We start from the raw sequence: 19,475 nt of genomic DNA, 5'->3' as shown, positions 1-19,475 counted from the left end.
ACATCTCAGAGTCCTGCATTTGAGTCCTGCCCAGCAAATCGTGACAATTTCAGAAACCATCACAGTGAAAGAAAAACTGTCCAAAGAGCATCAGTTCTCTGGGTGAAAATGTGTTATTGATGTCAGATGTCAGAAGAGAATGGCTAGACTGCTTCGAGTTGATAGGAAGGCAACATTATGTTAAATAAGGTATGCAGAAGAGCATCTCTGTATGCAAAACATGTCAAAGCTTGAAGCAGATGTTACACAGCTGCAGAAAACCTCACTGGGTGTCGTTTCCATCAGCTAAGAAACAGAAATTGAGGCTTTAATTTACAAAAGAGAGAGTTTACAAAATCTTACAATAAATGACTGCAAAAACATTGCATGGATCCATGCTGCTGTGTATTGCTGCTGATCATGCTCATCCCTATATGACCACAGTGTTCCTATGTTCTGATGACTGCTTCCAGCAGTCAACACATCATGTCCCAAAGGTCAAATCATCTCAAGCTGGTTTCTTAAACATGACAATGAGTTCACTGTAGTCAAATGCTCTGTTGGAGATCTGGACATCAGGGCCGGCCCGTGGCATAGGCCGTATAGGCAAATGCTAAGGGCGCCGTCCATCAGGGGGCGCCACGCCAGTGCCACGAATGTTGAAAAAAAAAAAAAGTTGGTGCTATTATTAATGGCACATTTTATTATTTACTATTATTTCTAAATACAAAAAATAATCCCACGTTAATTAAAATGCAAAGTAAAGCTTATTTAATAGAAATATTATTTGTTACAACATTACGCCCCCCCCTCCCAGCACGGTGCGCCCCCTCCCTTCCCGTATCATGGTTCCTTTTGGACGTCACCACATCAAAAAATCAACACAAGGTGTCAAAACGGCCAAAACTGTCAGGTGCCCAGGGAAGAAAAAAGAGAAAAGAAGAGGAGGAGAAACGAGAAAAAGACAGAGATAGGTAACGTTAGCCTACATGAAATTATTTGTCTGAATGTGATAGTAACCTAAATTTTTAGCATTAAGCTAATGTTACATGATTAGCTAATTGCTAATCAATAAATAGCTAGTTAACTGTTTTAACGTCAGTTAATATTGTGGAGGGGGCTAAATTGTTATGGAAAATAATAATGTAACGTTAGGTAATTACAGTACTCCCACCTTTCCCACCATTCCTCATTTGTATTCATCTTTTAAGCAGGTGTTTTTTGTTTACATTGTTATTGCCTTCTGGTTAGCTAACGTTTACCCTGCAGGTAATAGTCACTTTTCCACCCCTGTATATATTATAGTTCTAAGCCTAGTTGTTAAAGTGCACATCATTAATGTTAAGCAATATCACATGAGAGGGAATGCTGTTTTTTAATATGAGCACTGCTGTGATTCGGTCAAAGATAATCATAAAATAACATTCTCATATGATATTATACTGTTACTTTGCATTCTGCCATTCAGCATTTCACTGTAATGATGACAATGAATTGAATCTAATCTAATTTGCATATCAGTTATGATCATACATATATCTCTTTGGTTTTTCATTTATATTATATCATTTCATTTTATTCCTGGAATCATATGTTTTTATTATTAGACTTTAATACTCAGTGGTGTCACATACTCCTCTCTTCAGATGCACTGTTGAAGTTTCTAAATCCCACCCCTGGGCCATCTACCACATCTACCGCTGCTGCCTCCACTTCAGCAGCACAACCCACCAGTGATGCAGCATCAGCAGCACAACCCAGCCATGATGCAGCAGCATCAAGCGGTCTTCCTGTTGCCTCCACCTCAGCAGCACAACCCACCAGTTTTGCAGCAGCATCAAGCGGTGCAGTCGCCCTCCATGCAGCTAGATGTGGCTGTCGACTTGCTGAAGAAAACCAAAGATTCCCTCACCAGCTACAGAAACACTGGATTTTCTGATGCACAGACAACGGCAAAGGAGATGTGTGAAGAAATGAATGTGGAGGCTGAACTCAAACAAAAGCGATTGAGAACCACCAAAAGGCACTTCGGTTATGAGTCTCCAGATGAGCCCATACAAGATGCCCTTAAAAAAAATGGAAACCACATTTTTTAATGTGGTAGTGGATACAGCCATCTCTTCACTTGATGAGAGATTTCAGAACCTTGGAGAGGTGAATGACAAGTTTGGAGTACTCCTCAATTTCCACAACTTACAAATAGAAGAGCTGCTACAGCAGTGCCAAACACTGAGTACTACTCTGACCCATGACAGCCAGCCGGACATTAATGGCACAGAGCTTGCAATGGAAATGCAGAATTTCCCACCATTGCCATCAAAGAACATGACAAACATGGAACTCTTGACCTTCCTGCATGAGAAGAAGCTGGCAGAAATTTACCCCAACATGTGGGTTGCTCTGAGAATCTTTGCCACTCTTCCTGTTACAGTGGCTGCTGCTGAAAGAAGCTTCTCTAAGCTCAAACTCATTAAAACCTACCTGAGATCTACTATGATGCAAGAACGTCTCAGTGGACTTTCCATCATAAGCATAAATCATGTGGTCTCAAATCAGTTGTCATATGATGATGTTGTAGATGACTTTGCTGCAAGAAAGACTAGGAGAGTAAGGCTGTAGCAGGTGATGTGAGGTTGATGAGGGGGTGGTGTACAGTAATTTGTAAGTCATTCTAGTTAATGCAGTATTAAAAAGCACAACTAGAGAACTCTGTAGGATCCCCTTTTTTGTAATATAGTTGTTAAAGTCATACTGGTTTATTTAATATCTTGTTTTGTGCAGTGCCTTATTTATATTGTATTTTTAATTTATTTTATCCAACTTGTTGACACGTTTTATTGTGTTTATGTATGTAAAATTTATTGTATTTCATATATTCATTTTTTATTTTTTGTATTCATTTATTTATTCATATATTTTTTTATCTTGTTAATTATTCTGATTGTGAATTTGCTTTCTTTAAGTAAAAAAAAAAAAAGGTCAAAGACAAAGCTATTCGGTTTCTTCTGAGTACATACACTACACTGCCGATGTAGGGGGGCGCCACCTAAAATCTTGCCTAGGGCGCCAGATTGGTTAGGGCCGGGCCTGCTGGACATAGATGTCATTCAGGCAGCTTTGAAGGCAAAAGGTGCTCCTAGCAAGCTGTATCTAATAAACAATGCATATCAATCATTCTTTCTATCTATGTAATATGTACTATTTTAATAATTACATGAAACATTATTCTTATTATTAAAAATTGCTCATGATTTTATAGCTGAGTCTGATGTTGCTGATGTGTTGATGATATCTTTTAAAAATGGGAACTTTAGAGCTGACACTGCTGCTACACACAGCTGGAGTAGTCTCTGGATGGAGTCAGCGAAGGAGTCCATGAACTACGTGGACCACATATTAAACGAAGCACAGGGAAATATCAGCGAGCGATCACCGAACACTTACAGAAGGGAGGAGGCTCCTTTAACCAGTGGATCTAATATTTAGGACAAACACAAAGGAAGAGCACTAAAAATCTTTATTACAACACTCCAAGATGCTACATTAAGAGTTACATGAAACTTACTAAACAGTGGACACAGTTGTTTACTATGAATCAGATCTCACATGTGAAACTCGTCTTTTAAATGTTCTTTTTAAACAAACACTGCATGACTCCTTACTAAAAAACAAGTTATGCCCAGTTACAGTCATAACAATGTAATTACATTAATCAATGCGCCACAGCAAATGCCAAAGTGAGACTGGTAAGAGTTTGCTCTCAGAGAGATATCTGCACTTCCACTTTCTAATATATCTTCAAAGGCTAATGGCACCGTCAGAGCAGCTACAATAACGTCTAAGTACTGTAACCGAGCAGGAATCATTAGCAGATTCATAAGGCGGCAAGCTCTCCTGCTGCAATACACGGTATTTCACAGCAGCACACCAAACAAACTATTTCAGTACATGTCACTCACATTACAGCAGAACACATATAATCTTTCCTGTAAGGACACAGCTGATACAAGAAAGCACTGAGGAAGCCTGTTTATGTGCACACACGCACACACACACTAACAAACGTACATTTGAAGATAGTATCAACTGTTGTCACTTTTCGTCTTAACGTCTGGTCACTTGGGATGTGTGACGAAACATTTCTCCCACTGAAAACTCAACGCCCAGATGAGCAGAACCCACTTTCTGGGCTTTCTGAGTCACATGACGGAGCAGGTGAAGCCGCAGCAGTCTTTCAGCAGCGTGAGGCCGGTTTTCGTGAGAAGCGGCGCTGAGGTCTGCTGGGATTTAAACGCCACCTTTCGATCTTGCGAAGCACCTGAAGCTTAAAGGAGAGGACATGACAGTACAATCACCACAGTGGGTTCACAATCATTAAGATTTACTGGTTACTTAACTGGCTTCAATAGTTAACTGTTAACTGCCAGCTTTCTGGTTAGACTCACCTTTTGCAGCCAAAGCTTTGGGAAATTTGGACTGTAAGAAGGCTGCCATCTCTCTGTCTTCCTCTCTCTCCCTGTGAAAAAGCATATTTCCTTGTTATTCACTGTGAATTACAGGGTTTAAAATTTTTATTACATCTTGTTAAACACCACAAGGCTTGCTTTAAATCCCAGGCTGTGGGCATCACAGCATCCTCACAGTTCAGAATATTTTCGCATTTACTTTAACTAACGAGCGGAGGTGACTGTCACGCTCCTGCTAAGTTTTTACAGGCAGATTTTTCTCCGAAATAACAACCTAGTTATCAGAAGCGACAGCTGATCTGTGAGTGATGGTGGACATGCTATCATTAATTAGGAAAATATACAAAGGGGCTTCGTAGGAGTGGAGCTATATGAAGAATTAAGTAACAAATAACTAATTAAGGCTTTAAAGCTGTATGCGCTTTTGTCAGTGGAAACATCACATGAAGGATCAGATTATTGTCCAGATTCTGTTACACGGCAAAGGTGGTGAACCGAAGTACTCTGACAGAACAGAACCGATAATCAATAATAAACTGTAGAATTAAAAGACAAGTCAGGAGATGCTTTTTATGTCTGACTCATCTCTGTAATCCCCCTGAATACCAGAGTGTGGCACTCAGTCAAAGTTCTTTTCATCCATTAGCCTCACCTCAGCCTTTCAAACTCTACGTCGTCCACAAGGAAGTCTCTGGTCTCCACCAGCTTGTTGATCTGCTGCAGCAGCTTCTCTTCTCTCTCCCGGTCCTCTTTGGACTTGTCTTTGTCTGTTCAGTAGTCACGAGACAAGCCTTCTGTTAGAAATTGTAGTCACTGTGCAGTGTACCAACAGACTTTATAAAAAGAGATGGATGTAGCCACTGTGCCAGCATCTGTCAGTTTCATTGAGAAGCCTTGAGCTTTAATTCAAAGCTGCTTCATCCTCTATTTTACTCCCATCGTGTTGTATTCAGTACGATGAGAAACGAACTTGTTATAAATGTTAGTGAGGTGAGTGAGTAGGGTCATTTTCATCTTGACTTCTTTTTGGGACCACAAGAGTCGACCAAGAATATAGATTCTTATGCCCTTCTGCACTCAGCGGGGGAAATAAGTACTGCGTCCTTCACTGAATTTGTAAGTTTGCTCACTTCCAAACAAATGAACAGTTTGGAATTTTTTATGGTAGTTTTACTACTTTTCTTTTTAGTTGCCAGAGCAACTGTCTTTTCTCTCTGGGTTGCCATCTCAACTTAATGAACAGAGGAATGCGAGTATTCCTTCGACAATAAAGAAATAAAATTTAAGTAGAACACAGAAAAGGCTCCAGAGGCTCATTGTTGCTTTACCTGAAAACCTTTCTTTTAAAAAGTATTTCTCTTTAATTGACAGCAAGCTCGTTCTGAAGATGTGCTTAATTCACTCCAGTCCTCGCTGAACTGCGTTACTGGAGACAGCTCATATCTTTTCAACTATGACAGAGCAAACAAGAACCGCACAGGGCCCGCTCAAAGCACAGGTTAAAGTCGAGAGGCGCAGGCTACTTTTTAATTTACCTGGAATTGAGACAAGCTTCTGCAACTCCTGCTTCAGCCTTGTGATTTCTTTGCAGAGCTGGATGTCGTCCATCCTGAGAGAAAAAAAGACAAATAAAGAAAATATTTCTTCACCAAACTTTAGATATCTGCAGCAAACAAGCTGATATTCAGGTAAAACAACAGTTAAGCTACACTTGTCTTCACATGGGCTTTAGAAAAAATATGTTTTATGTGGTAATTCCCACCTTGTGTGACAATTGTATGGGTATATCAAAGAAACAACCACTGGACTCAGCTTTTGGCCACAGATGACAGTGGTTTATTAGCTGAAGTAACGCCACCACATTGCCCTCTGTGAATGAATCACACCCAACAGTATCACATCTCATTTTGTCCTCTGACTCTGATGGCGATTTCCAAACAACAGGGGCTGGTTGCATGGGTATTATCTGTGTATGTGGCGGCGTGTGCGCATACGTGTGGGCTGCTATAAATAACAGTGGTGTTAAAAAGAGGAAAGTGACTGTAATAGATGTGCTCTGAGCTGCTGCTTTAATTAAATAGGTTTCACTTCAGTGTACTTCAGCTGTATATATGCCAGCGTGACTCATAGGCTCACAGCGACGTGTTTATTCAAAATGCTTGAAAGCAGGAGTTTGTATGAATGTCACAGAGAGCCTAAAGGACGAGGATGTGTTTGCTGCCTATAAGAGGACTTCTGTGGTACAACCCCCCCCCCACCAAAAAAAAAAAAAAAAAACCCCAGGAAAGATACTCAGAGAACATAGAGATCAAAATAAACCCAAACAGTGTTGGATAAATAATAGAACTATGCTTCAAAGGTTGAGTTTGAGATTCACCTACTTAATTTTGTTACTTTTAATCTTTTTAGTTTTTAAGCTTTGCTACCCAGATAAAGGGGAGCCCTGAATGTAAAACGTTTATCTTATTATCTCTTTGCTAATGCTGTTCTCTAATAGTTAGCTAACTATATTAACTGCTTAAAAGGATGTGCTGTTAAACATTAACAACAGAATGGAAAGTCAGCCAAGAAATAACTATATGACCTGCTTAGTTGTTGACATTGGGCAAAAGTAAACTTAAGTTCTTCAAAAGTCTTGAGCAACCCTTCATTTCTTTACATTTTGCTAGGAAAATGGAAAAGTATGTGCAGTGATTAAATGAAATGTGTGCAAACTTACATGGAAACACAGGCAAAAAGAGAATTTCTACAATTGTGGTGAGCTTGAAAGTCAGTATTTGGTACGACCACCGTTATTCTTGAACTCTGTTATGCCTGAACTTTCTTATGCAGACTTCTTGTAGTGTCTTTAAGTAGTGTTCAGGAACAATTCTCTAGACTTCTTGAAGGACATTGAAAGCTTTTCTTTTCATGTTGGCTGCCTTTTGTTCTGTTCTTTGTCAAGATTAACCCTTCACTGCTTAAATAATGCTGAGATCCGGGCTCTGGAGAGACCAATCCATGACTACTTTGTGTTGTGTTAAAACTTTTATGCAGTACTCTACACAGTTCTGTACAATTTTATTTTTAATGTGACAAAGTCTGAAGTTATAACACTATCCACATAGTAGAATAAAAAAGTTATCTATTGGCAGTTATTATTATAAAAGGTCGGGTAAAAGGCTCTCTACACAGGAAACAGCTAAACCTGTTGTTTAAAAGGTCAAAGAAATAAACTATAATAAATATTCTTTGTGTCATCAATTTCATTTCCATGTAAAATTACATGAACAAATAAATCACATGAACAAGTGACGTCTAAAGTTTGACGTCTTACTTAGGAAATGGAACCATATGTTGACCACAATACGTATCAGTGGGAATCTGAAATAGGCTTTGTGTCTATAATTGATCTGACAAGTTGGGTTTCACTTCTCCTGGAATAGGATGAGCGCTAACCCTGATTTAAAAGTAGTCTGGGAACTACTACAAAAGTAATTGCACCAGCTTGGTTTCTGCATGCAGTCAAACGGATGAAACCATACAGATTAAATGAACAGAGTAAATTAACAGATTTTTCACAGGATTCTTATTAGAACTGTTGTTATTTGCACAATTTTTCCTGCTTCATGTATTTAAGCCAAGACTCCCAGCTACATGTTTAGTAAAAAAGTAAAACCATGGCTTTAATAATTGTGAGTGAAAGTAAAAGAGAGATAGGAACATTGAGACTGTGCATCACTTCTCACCCTCTGGTTATGGCTGAACATGAAAAGAGATGATATTTATGACATATTTCATCAAAAGACAAAACAAAACCCAGAACAACAATGATTATTTTCAGTTTTCAAGTTCACCGTATGGCTATATTATGCAGTGCTAGCCTCTCTTTCTTACTCTGCTGCGCCAAAATAATGAGAAAAGACCAGCAGAAACAAAAGCCAGCTTTCAAGATCGAATAAAATAACAAACAAACTGTGGGTGTGTATGTGCTGTTCGTCTGCTAAGGCCTGAAATAGCACGGCTGTTTTCCTCACTTCCATCATCCACATGGCTGCTCCAGTCACTGATGGTTGACAGTTGTGGTGCATCATCTCTGACTCCTGAGGGTATCTTAGCGGTATATTGGTGCATTCAGATCCCTGAACTTTAAAGTTTTGTAGTGTATGTGGCAGCAGGGGACCAAACAGTAAAACATCACATGAGATAACAGAGGAATATTTCATCCTCTTACAAAAGCTCTCCTCCTCCAACAGACAGAGAACCATAAATCCTAAAAAAACAAACTAAACTAATGAGATGTAGTCTGGATTTATGCCCTGAGCATGTTTAAATGTACCTAACACGAAGAGGTCTGGAGATCTTACATGTATCTCAGCTCTGACTCTCTCCGCACGAGAATGTCTCGTATTCGTTCGATTCTGAACAGCTCTCCTTCGATATCCTCGACGGTGATTGTGGAGTCGGCCATGGAAATGACATCATCTGCTGAGAGACAGACAAGATCAGAATACAGCTGTTTGGGTCTGATAATACACCTTGGAGAGTTTACTCATAGTTAGCTCCGAACATGAAGGCATACAGAGGACCCGTTACGCTTTTCCTTATTTTTAAACATGTATGTATAGCTGCAAAGTGTGCACTCGTATTAAACATAGCCAGAGTATTATATGATGATCTCAGTGTATGTAATCCGTGAGTGCCCTAAGTGCTCTGTTTTGCCCATTTTTTCCACCTTGTGGCTCTGAATGAAGTCACTGGGAGCGGTTATCTATAGTAGACCTGAGAGGTCAAAAGCACAAATATAAAATATTGCAAATATCACACAAAACACAACAGAAATTGAATAAAACACAATGGAAAAAGAAAAAACACTGAGAAAAAATATCACAAAAATCTTGTTGCTTTATTGTCTTTTGTGGAGACCATGAAGCAACAAGCTAACAGCAAACATGTATCTACAGTATTAAAACACACATGAGTGGCTTCTTTTTCTCCATCACAATAGAGATGAATCCTCCACTTTTTTTAAGCGTGTCTCAGTCTCCTTCACTTTCACAGCTGTTCTGTCACATTATTGTGTTCCCAAAACCATCTCTGAATGCTATAAGTCAAGAAGGAAGTCACCTAGGATTTTCAAATATTTACCATAGGTGCATCTACTAAGAGGCAGAGGTGTAGCACTGACGGTCATCAGTATTTTTCTATTTGCTGCTGTTTTCTTAAGCTGCAGTGTGTTTGACCACTCAGGGCCACCGTAGATACCCCTGATATGGTCATGTCCGGCGCACCTATATTCAAATCTTATATTTAAGGGGCAGCCAATCAGATGAAACTAGCTTAAAGAAGAGGAGAAAGAGCTAGCACAGTTTGTTTAAGATGGTGGATAAACAGAGGGGCTACAGCCTCCAGACTTGTTAAGATAAATAAGCATTATTTTGAACTGTGACTTGTGCAAAGCTACTCTGGTAGAGTACATGAAAAAAAAAAAAAATCTGAACAAGCATGATATGTCCCTTTTAAGTATCTTTTGTTAACTGAATTACCCTGGAAATCCCAGCATAGCATAGAGTGTGATGAGCAGTCTTCATAAGAACAGCTGATTACTATTACCAGCGTGTGGTTTGCATGTGTAACTTTAATCTATGTATACTTCTAATATTTAAATGTAGCAGCAGGACAGGTGTACAACTGGATTTTTTCAAGAGATCCAGGTGCAGAGCTTTGGTATTGTGGGTGCTGATTCATGCATCACAGGCTAATTATGCAAGCTGTTGCTGTCTGTGCACATTGAAAGCAAAGTCAGTATTGTTGGCTTGTCGAATACTTGCAGTTTTTATTTTAACTTGATTGCAACAATGGATTTTAACATGTAAGCCATGTGTGGCAAATTTCTCCAGGAAAATCAAAATCAAGATAGTCAAACAAGCAATTAAAACCACCTTGGGTCTAAAACAGCTTCCCGCTACGATGTGATCAGAGCTTTGTGGATACTTCCCCCAAGTAACTCTCTGCACGTCCCTGAATAACTGCATTCCCCACCCTGCTCCCGCAGCCTCCTACTCCTCACCAGGAGCGATGAGTCATCCAGCAGAGCTTGGATTGGCTTTTAATTACCCGACCTTGTGTGAAAACATACTACAATCACACTGAACAGCGAGCCAACACAAACACAAACCCTCAAAACTCCCCACATGGCAATCCCGCCGCTGTTCATCTACATATTAATTATCAGCAGGTGTTTTAGTGTTGAAGCAATCTGCATGCGTTCCTTTTCTTGTCATTTTTTTTTTGGCTCCGAGCTTTCTGTCAGAAACTGTTTGAAGCTTTTTATTTCACCCTGTCACTTTAAATTATTCACTTTGTACAGAAGCTTCATGTCAACACGCAAACTGTATCGTTTACTCGTCTCGAGCACCCAATCCAAAAATCTTTGATGTCGTTTCCTTTCAGATTTTTACTGCTGTCAACCGTAACTTTTTTTTTTACCCTTTTGAATGTTGCTGTAGGTCCATAAGTGTGTGACAAAACTGAAGGTGCAAAGACCCACAAGCAAGCAGCAGCTGAAGGTGACTGCAGCAAAGGCCAAGCAGAGCAACACAAGGCAGGAAACACAGCACAGAAGCACGAGTTCTAAATTTTATCCCACTATTAAAAATATCCATCCATCTTCTTCCGCTTATCCGGGGCCGGGTCGCGGGGGCAGCAGCCCAAGCAGAGAAGCCCAGACCTCCCTCTCCCCAGCCACCTTCCCCAGCTTGTCCGGGGGAACACCAAGGCGTTCCAAGGCCAGCCGAGAGATATAATCTCTCCAGCATGTCCTGGATCTGCCCCGGGGCCTCCTCCCGGTGGGGCATGCCTGGAAAACCTCACCCAGGAGGCGCCCAGGGGGCATCCTTGGCAGATGTCTGAACCACCTCAGCTGGCTCCTTTCGATGTGAAGGAGCAGCTGCTCTACTCTGAGCCCCTCCCAGATGGCTGAACTTCTCACCCTATCTCTAAGGGAGAGGCCAGCCACCCTTCGGAGGAAGCTCATTTCCGCCGCTTGTATTCGCGATCTCATTCTTTCGGTCACTACCCACAGCTCGTCACCATGGGTGAGGGTAGGGACGTAGATCGACCGGTCAATTGAGAGCTTCGCTTTTACACTCAGCTCTCTCTTCACCACAACAGACCGGTACAATCTGCACCAATCCGTCTGTCGATCTCCGGCTCCCTTCTCCCATCACTCGTGAACAAGACCCCCAGATACTTAAACTCCTCCACTTGGGGCAGGAACTCGTCCCTGACCCGGAGTGGGCACTCCACCCTTTTTTTCCAGCTGAGGACCATTAAAAACATTAATTACTAATTACGTTTGAGTCTCTGAATGCAGAGAACAAGGCATAAAAATGTTATTCCTAAAACAATTAATGAAAAACTTTGTTGGTCACAATCAGAATACTTTAATGATCCATAAGAAATGATGTAGGTTATAGTTGCTCTAAGACAGTAACAGACTAATTAAATAATACGATATATTACAAAAATTACAAATTTAAGAAACAGCACTAATATATACAAATCGCTCAGTTATAAATATTAAGAATATTACAGGGTGAAATATATATGATTGACACTTAACTCTAACCTCTGTCAGGTCTCTTAACTATAAGCTGAAATTCCACACTTCAATCACAGCTTTTACTTTTTGATTTAAGATTAATTATGATAAAATTACAGAAAAAAGTGTCATTGTCCAAATACTTATAGCCCTAACAGTATACAGATGTTCCCATAAATATATATATATTTTTTACAAATTCAGTAAAATGTTATTTTAAGTAAAATGTTCTAATTTTGGTCGGCATATAAACTACAGCTGTTGGGACTACTGACCGAGGAGACTTTGTTTGGGCTGCAGAGTTCAGACAGCTGCATCATTCTTTAAGTAAAAAAAAAAGTGCACGCCTCAGCAGAATGCACCACTTTTCCTCTTCTTGTGTCACAGAAATGTGAATACGTGGAGATTATCTTCCACTGCGTTTCATTTTTTTTTTTAAGAGAAAAAAAATCTATATGTCAGTTAAAGAGATTGACAGTTTTTGCTCTCATTAAAAAAAAACAAAAAACAAAACAAAATTAAAGGATTACTTTCAGGCACATTGCTGCAGACCAAGCTGCTGGTTGCCTCATTTTGCTTTTATTGCCATTTGTGTATTTATATTTTAAAATTTGAGTATATTAGGGAATGACAAACAATTGTAATAAAAAAGGTTGACATCGTTTAATTAATTGTCCATACGAGATGGGATTAATGTTGATAACTGATCTATTCTAGTAAACTTCTTACACATAGCCCGCCCCCAGCCCGAGGGAGCCCTGGCTACGGCCCTGCTGACATACAACTTTAACATGATGCTCACAGTGGTGATCTTCAAGGATCTAAAAGTCTGCTTCCTTCCTAGATCACTTCTCGCAGCAACAGCACACGCACACAGGCAAACTCAAACACGATGCTCAGAAAGTCACCTGCTTTTTCCGCCGCTTCATCCACCTGCGTGTCTTCCAGGGCGCCGCACACTTGAGAGGATTTTCTCTCTTTTTCCATTTTTCTTAAAAAGAAAAAAAAAGACACTTCTTCTTCTTTGTCTGCAGAGGAAATTCAAAGGAGATTCTCGCACAAGCTTAAAATGAATATTAAAAGGTGTCCCCCAGGTCCATGCAGCATTGCCCAAACGTGTGAGGAAACACAAAGAGAGGACAGCTGCCAGCTGATGCTGAGTCCATCCAGTCCTACAGCCGTGGATCTCTGAGCATGGAAAAAAGAAAGCTGTTGCACCTCATGCGAGCTCCGAGGCTCCACCTACTGACTGGCAGGAGCAAAGCAATGAGTGCAAAGTGGGAGAATGTGGAAAATTATAATTAAATCCATCAAGAGAGAAAAAAAAATGCTCCAAACTAAATTTGTTCTTTCACTCTGAGTCACATTAAGATCTTAAAGGATGTCAGATTAAAGCCATGCCAGGTGATATTTATAGACAGCAGTGCTTGTCATGAATGTACTCTTTCCCAAAGTTGGGGAACGAAATCTCTTTATAAGCAAATTCTGCTTTTTTAAATCCAAAACTGAACCGACTTCCCTTCACTTCACCTTCAGAGGAGCACAAAAGTCTGAATCAGAATTCATGGAGATCAATGAACGGAGACATTTTAGTCAAACTTTCAAATCCTTCCCTCAAAAAGTTCAGGTATACCTCTCATGGTTCCACTCTCAGAGAACCATCATCATCAGCGTCAATGGCAGTCTATCTCAGTGTGGATTACTATGGTGGTCATAAAAAAAAATCTCTACACAGGTTCACTGGATGTTAGGCAAAGGCACAAAGGTATCCTCATTTTAAAACAACAAAAGACAATAAAGGTTAAACAGACTTCTTCCGTTTTAATGGTTTCCTCCACTGTAACCACAACAGTAGCACTCTCCACAGGAGAATCCAGCTGTCTATCATCATGAATTTTTCATCTAGCCTGACTGAGTTCAGCTCTCGACAAAGTGGAGAGAACTCGATTTCACGCAGGCGGGCCCTCGAGGCAGCAGGCCAGATGTTCGGGGAGTGCAGCATGCGTCTGCCCGCACACTAGAGCTGCCACTGTGCCATAGATAGCCATGTCCCACAGCCACGAAGCCAGCCAGACACTTCACACATTTGTTGCCACAAGCCCAGAAGCACATGAAGGAAAATGACTGCCATTCATGTTATATGACAAGGCAAGAACATCTGTAAGCCCGACAGAGTGAACACTGTTTCTAAAACTGGCTCAAAATGTGTCGCACATTCAAGTTTTTACTATCTACTTTGGCTTTCAGGTCATGCAAAGTAAGTAGCAATATAATTATTCAAACCCCCCCAAACACATCACAATCATTTCTTTTATATACCATTAAAAAAAAACAAAAAAACAACAACCCTGTAACTATAATAATCTTATGGAGCCCTTAGATCAATGCTACTTCACTGCATAGAAATTAAATGTTTAGCACTTTTAAGTGAAGACAAAACCGGAGGTAAAATATCAGATTTCACAGTTTTCATTTGGAGACAAAACGTTTTGGGATTTTTTTCCACTTACAGCAGAGGTGTCGAACTCCAGGCCTCGAGAGCCGGTGTCCTGCAGGTTTTAGATACCACCCTGGGTCAACACACCTGAATCAAATGATTAGTTCATTACCAGGCCACTGGAGAACTTCAAGACATGTTGTGGAGGTCATTTTGCCTTTTGAATCAGCTGTGTTGGATCAAGGACACATCTAAACCTGCAGGACACCGGCCCTCGAGGCCTGGAGTTCGACACCTGTGACTTACAGCATTCCCACAGACTGTATACAAAAGATGGACTTAACCAGTGTTACTCCACTGACTGGTTTTTAAAGCTTTTAGTTCAGCAGTTTATGCCATAGCCATCTTGAGCAACGTTGAATCTGACTGAGGACTCTATGAAGTTACACTTGTACTTGTGAAGCCATGTCCTATAGCAGCGGTGGGCAACTCCAGGCCTCGAGAGCCGGTGTCCTGCAAGTTTTAGATCTCACCCTGGGTCAACACACCTGAATCACATGATTAGTTCATTACCAGGCGGCTGGAGAACTTCAAGACATGTAGAGGAGGTAATTTAGCCATTTGAATCAGCTGTGTTGGATCAAGGACACATCTAAAACCTGCAGGACACCGGCCCTCGGGGCCTGTAGTTGCCCACCCCGTCCTATAGTATACTCTCATTTATTGTCTATTAAACTCTAAACTGGACCAAAATTTACAAAATAAGAACACTTGATGCTCAGAATTGAGACCATAAACTCATTGGAAAAGCATTTATGATAAATTGGTTCAGAAATAGGTTCTCTTTCATATAGACTTCTATGTAATTGGAGTCCTTTCTCCAAACGTAGCATTTGCCCCCTGCTGGTCAGTGCAAGAAATGCAGATTTAAGGTTTCACAGTCTAAATCCATCTTTTATGGAGAGAGAACATCTGACATGAGCAGAAATATAAATTAGACAAATAAAAATTTAAACAGGTGTCTTCTGACTGTCGTCGCAGCTCAGGGCTGTACAACTCAAGTCATTTTTGCACAAGACATTCTGAATGTGCTCAAGTTACCCCAGTTCAATACACATAAACAAAGATTTTCATCTTGCTTCATCTATATCTTCAGTTCAGAGTTTAGAGCCCAGAGGGAGACACAAAGCTGATAAGTGAGAGCAGTCAGCTGCGACTCCTCCAGCTGATTAACAGCAGGTTCGGGTGTGGTGGTGCAACAGTTTGGCCTCACCTTTTGCACACGTCTTGTGTTTATACACCATGAGAGAAGCTTCCATGCTTCCATTAACACAATACCTCAGGCTGTTTAAGCTGCCCGGCGGCACTGAGTAATTGATTTGCTCGGCTGTAATCCTGCTGCCTTCTTTGCTTTAGAAAACAATAACCGCTTATGCAAATGTACATTAGTAAAAGCTCAGGAGGCCCAGAGATGAATCCCAAAATCCATCCGTAGAGCTGACACTCACAGACTGATAAAAGAAAATAAAATAAAAAATGGAGGGACAGACTGGATGACGTAACATTTAATTCTGATGGAAAAGTAATGAGAAGGAAAAGTCAACACTTTTGATTGTAATGAATCCTGTCAGGGTGGGAAATTAATCATCCCCATCTGGACTGTGCAACTTGGTGATGAAGAGTGACATATCTTTAAGCAAGGCTGCAGAGCTCGAAGGGAACGATGACTCCCATTTCCATATTAATAGCAAAATCTGATTCATTTATTATGTGACAGTGAATTTATTCTTCTTATTCACAGAATTGCTTTATGCTCCTTTTAATATTTTCACCGTCTGGAGGTTTTAGTGGTTTACCTTCCTTGCACTGTTGTTGTTGCTTTTGTCATTTTCCATTGCTTTATCAAGCCAGTCTCTCTCCTGTTCTGACTCGGAGTCACTGGCCTCGCTTGCGTCCGCTGCCAGCAGGCGGGAATAGTTAATCCTGCGGTGGTGGGGGGCTTTCCACTGGAGCAGGGGCAGGCACACACACCACACCATCAAAACCATCGCCAGTCCTCTGAACATCCATGTGAGCCCGATGCTTTGGGCCACAAACCCTCCAGCCAAACTCCCCAGTGCACTACCCAGATGAATAGAGAGGGACTTGTAGACCCTCCTGACGCTCCTCTCAGCCCCTGGTGTGGCGATGTCCTCACACTGGAGCTTCACGGCCCACCAGAGAGCTCCGCTGCTGAAACAACTCAGCACCTGAGCAGGCAGTGCAGCCCACGCTCCCCAGAGGAAGGAGTAGTAGAAGCACTGCAGGCCGAGACTCGCGGCTCCAACTGCGAGCATCCTCCTAGGGCCGAGCAGCCTGGAGACTCGGCCAGCCATCAGAGGGAAGGCGGCCTGCGAGAGCAGAGCGAGGGCAAGAGATAGTCCCATGTGCAGCTCACTGCTTCCGCGATCCTGCATCTGCCACAGGAGGAAGTTGTCGATGGCCGAGTTCGCCACCCCGACCAGCAGGGTGGTGAAGACGCAGAGCACAGCCTGTGGGGAGCCGCGCACCAGTTGCAGGGCTTTCAGGAGCCCGCTGGTCCTGTTTCGCTTCTTGTTCAGGTAGAGAGGGAGGGACATGGCCAGGGGCAGGACCAGAAATGCCAGGCTGGCATAGCAGTAGAAATGCACCACACTCCTTGAGGTCTGAGCAGCTATGAGGCATGCCAGTCGGCTCACCAGCAGGCCGGTTACCCCAACCCCGCATGCTGCTCCAAGTACACCCCACACCCTGGTGCTGCTGTAGCGGTCCGAGGCATCCGCGAAATCTAAATATTCGTAGAGGCCGTCGTCTACATTCCACTCCAAGGGTGCGGATGCCACCTCCCACACACACATGATGATGAGTATCAAGAAGAAGAGCTGATGCTGAGTGTCCATCACCTTTAGGCTGCCCAGGAAGCCCAAAGAACTCTCATCCTTTTTCTCCCCCGTTTGCTGCTCTGATTTCAGCTCAGACCTCTTGTTTCTGACCGGAGTTGCCAAAGAGCTGCTGGAACTTTCAAGCACCTTTGATTCATTCTTTTGTGGCGCATAAAGAAGAGGAGATTCAGTGGTATGACTGTGATTGTGATGGTGATGATGATGAGGTGAAGTTTCATTTGTAATAACAGGAGCTTTCCTATCAGCATCAGGAAGATGAGTGACAAGCGACTGGGAAACATGAGGTTTTGGATGGGATGTTACAGGTCCAGTGATGTTCACTGACAATACATCAGATGGATTTTGGGGCGGGCCGACATGCGGATCCGAGGCGTTACAAGTCCATGCATGCATATCCGTGTGCGGGATGAGCAGGAGGAGCAGAGCGGCTGCTGCCGAAAACACGACAGAGCCGCAGATCACTGCTCGTCTCTTGTTGTAGTGTTTGGAGAGCAGGCTCGCCGCGGGGCTCCACACCAGCGTAATAAAGTGCTTGGTACCCATGACGATGCCCGTCATGGCAGGAGTCAGGCCAAGCTGTCTGAAGTACAGGGTGAGGAAGGGCAGCAAGCATGCTTTAGCGCAGGAGCACAGGAAGTTAAAGGTTCCAGCCATAGCGAGGGCTCGCTTTATGTCAATCTGCTTGATCCTCTTCATGTTTGAGCAGCTTAGAGTCCGTCCTGCTAGCTGTCACATGGAGCGATTCAAACTGAGAGAGACAGAGAAAATATAAAAATGTTAGTGCAGACATTTCAGTCTTTTGATACTAATACATTCTGAAAAGGCATCAGACATCATCATACAAAGATTTGACCTCTGACCTCTCCTTAAAGAAAGGCAAAATTATCTAAAGGTCAAAGTGGTAATAATGCTATATAAAGCTATTTAAAACTATGTTTCTTCCTGCCATTGTTTATATTGACAGCATATAGATATATAGGGATTCTAAATATTACGTTCCTTTGACCTCTGACCTTTTTTAAGGACAAATAAAGTCAAACTTTCATAATATGTCTTTTATCTTCAGAAGTGTGCTTTAGATTCTGCTGACTTTGTTTGTATTGGCAAAAATCAGGAAATGATACTGGTGTATGAGGACTCTAAATATCACATTACAGTTTGCGTGGAAATATCAGTCGCATTTGACCTCTGACCTCAGTTTTACATTTTCAGATCTGCTTTTTTTTAAGTTGACCCTAGAATGTGTGTTACATATTTAAAGAAAGGATTGTCAAGATGCCAAACTAGATAGAAATACACTTTAGTTTAATATTATATAATAAGCTCAAGTTATTCATGTCCAGTCTTTTAAAAATGAATCCATTACTTGCTCACAGATAACATCTGTGCAGTCAAAGTAAACACCTGTCATGCTATCCTTGTATAGCATTTAAGAAATATTAAATGTGGACATTCATTTTAGTTATGTTTTGCCATTATGTTGGCCATATAGAGTTGTTTAAATAAATAAATTGAAGACTCCAGGCGATTTATTTCTGTTCTCGGGTAATAAAATGATTCCTCGTGCTGTTCCTAATGCGATAGAGGCCCTTAATAAATGAGTTGAGGGCTGGCCCTCGTTTATTTCGCTGTAGCTCCAACAATAATAAAGTATCTGTTTTTATAGTAACTTATCCACACTCACATGCGAAGCAGACAGACTCAAATGATCACCCTACAGCGACTTCATTGTGTTTGAGGAAATAAGCTGACACGAAAAAAACGAGGAAATGACAGACTGTAAGGAAACCACCCGTCAGGCTGGACGCACCTGTGCCTGCAAGATGTGGAGGACTAGTCCACGTCACGCCAACTTTATAAAGGAAGAAAAACAAAGTTTAACATTTACCTTTTAAATTCTGCCCAAGTTCCTTATCCTCTTCTGTCGATCATTTCCCACCCGCGACTCCGACAGCGCACTCCCGGGTTTGAACCTTTGTTGCTCTGAGCTCTGGACACCTGTAGCAGTCGGGTACGCGCTCAGCAGCAGCAGCAGTGCGAGTTCACACCTGTGGGCGCAGATTCCCACGACTATAGCTCCTCCTGTTGGT

The 19,475-nt window shown here is 41.6% G+C and overlaps 1 protein-coding gene across 10 annotated transcripts; it reads right to left on the bottom strand.

Annotated features, from left to right (window-relative positions):
• Window positions 1-3,478: 3,478 nt before the first annotated feature.
• LOC309704252 (bMERB domain-containing protein 1) lies at window positions 3,479-19,458 on the bottom strand. 10 transcript variants are annotated; one of them, XM_082529303.1, is made up of 7 exons: window positions 14,538-16,295; window positions 12,936-13,276; window positions 8,792-8,912; window positions 5,981-6,054; window positions 5,098-5,212; window positions 4,425-4,495; window positions 3,479-4,303 (listed from the first exon to the last, which is right to left on the bottom strand). In XM_082529303.1, the coding sequence occupies exons 2-7, from the start codon at window positions 13,012-13,014 to the stop codon at window positions 4,179-4,181; spliced, it is 585 nt and encodes a 194-aa protein (XP_082385429.1). In that variant the 5' UTR covers window positions 13,015-13,276; window positions 14,538-16,295; the 3' UTR covers window positions 3,479-4,178. The 10 variants fall into 10 exon arrangements, 8 of the variants coding, with proteins under 8 accessions (XP_082385429.1, XP_082385433.1, XP_082385432.1 ...); XM_082529307.1 differs by having other exon boundaries at window positions 3,479-4,297; XM_082529306.1 differs by having other exon boundaries at window positions 8,792-8,909.
• Between the last annotated feature and the right edge of the window lie 17 nt (window positions 19,459-19,475).

This window comes from Aulonocara stuartgranti (genome assembly GCF_965226115.1).
Source record: "Aulonocara stuartgranti genome assembly, chromosome: 4".
NCBI classification, from domain to species: Eukaryota; Metazoa; Chordata; class Actinopteri; order Cichliformes; family Cichlidae; genus Aulonocara; species Aulonocara stuartgranti.
Note: the sequence above shows the minus strand (reverse complement) of the source record. Positions and strands in the feature narration are given on the sequence as shown.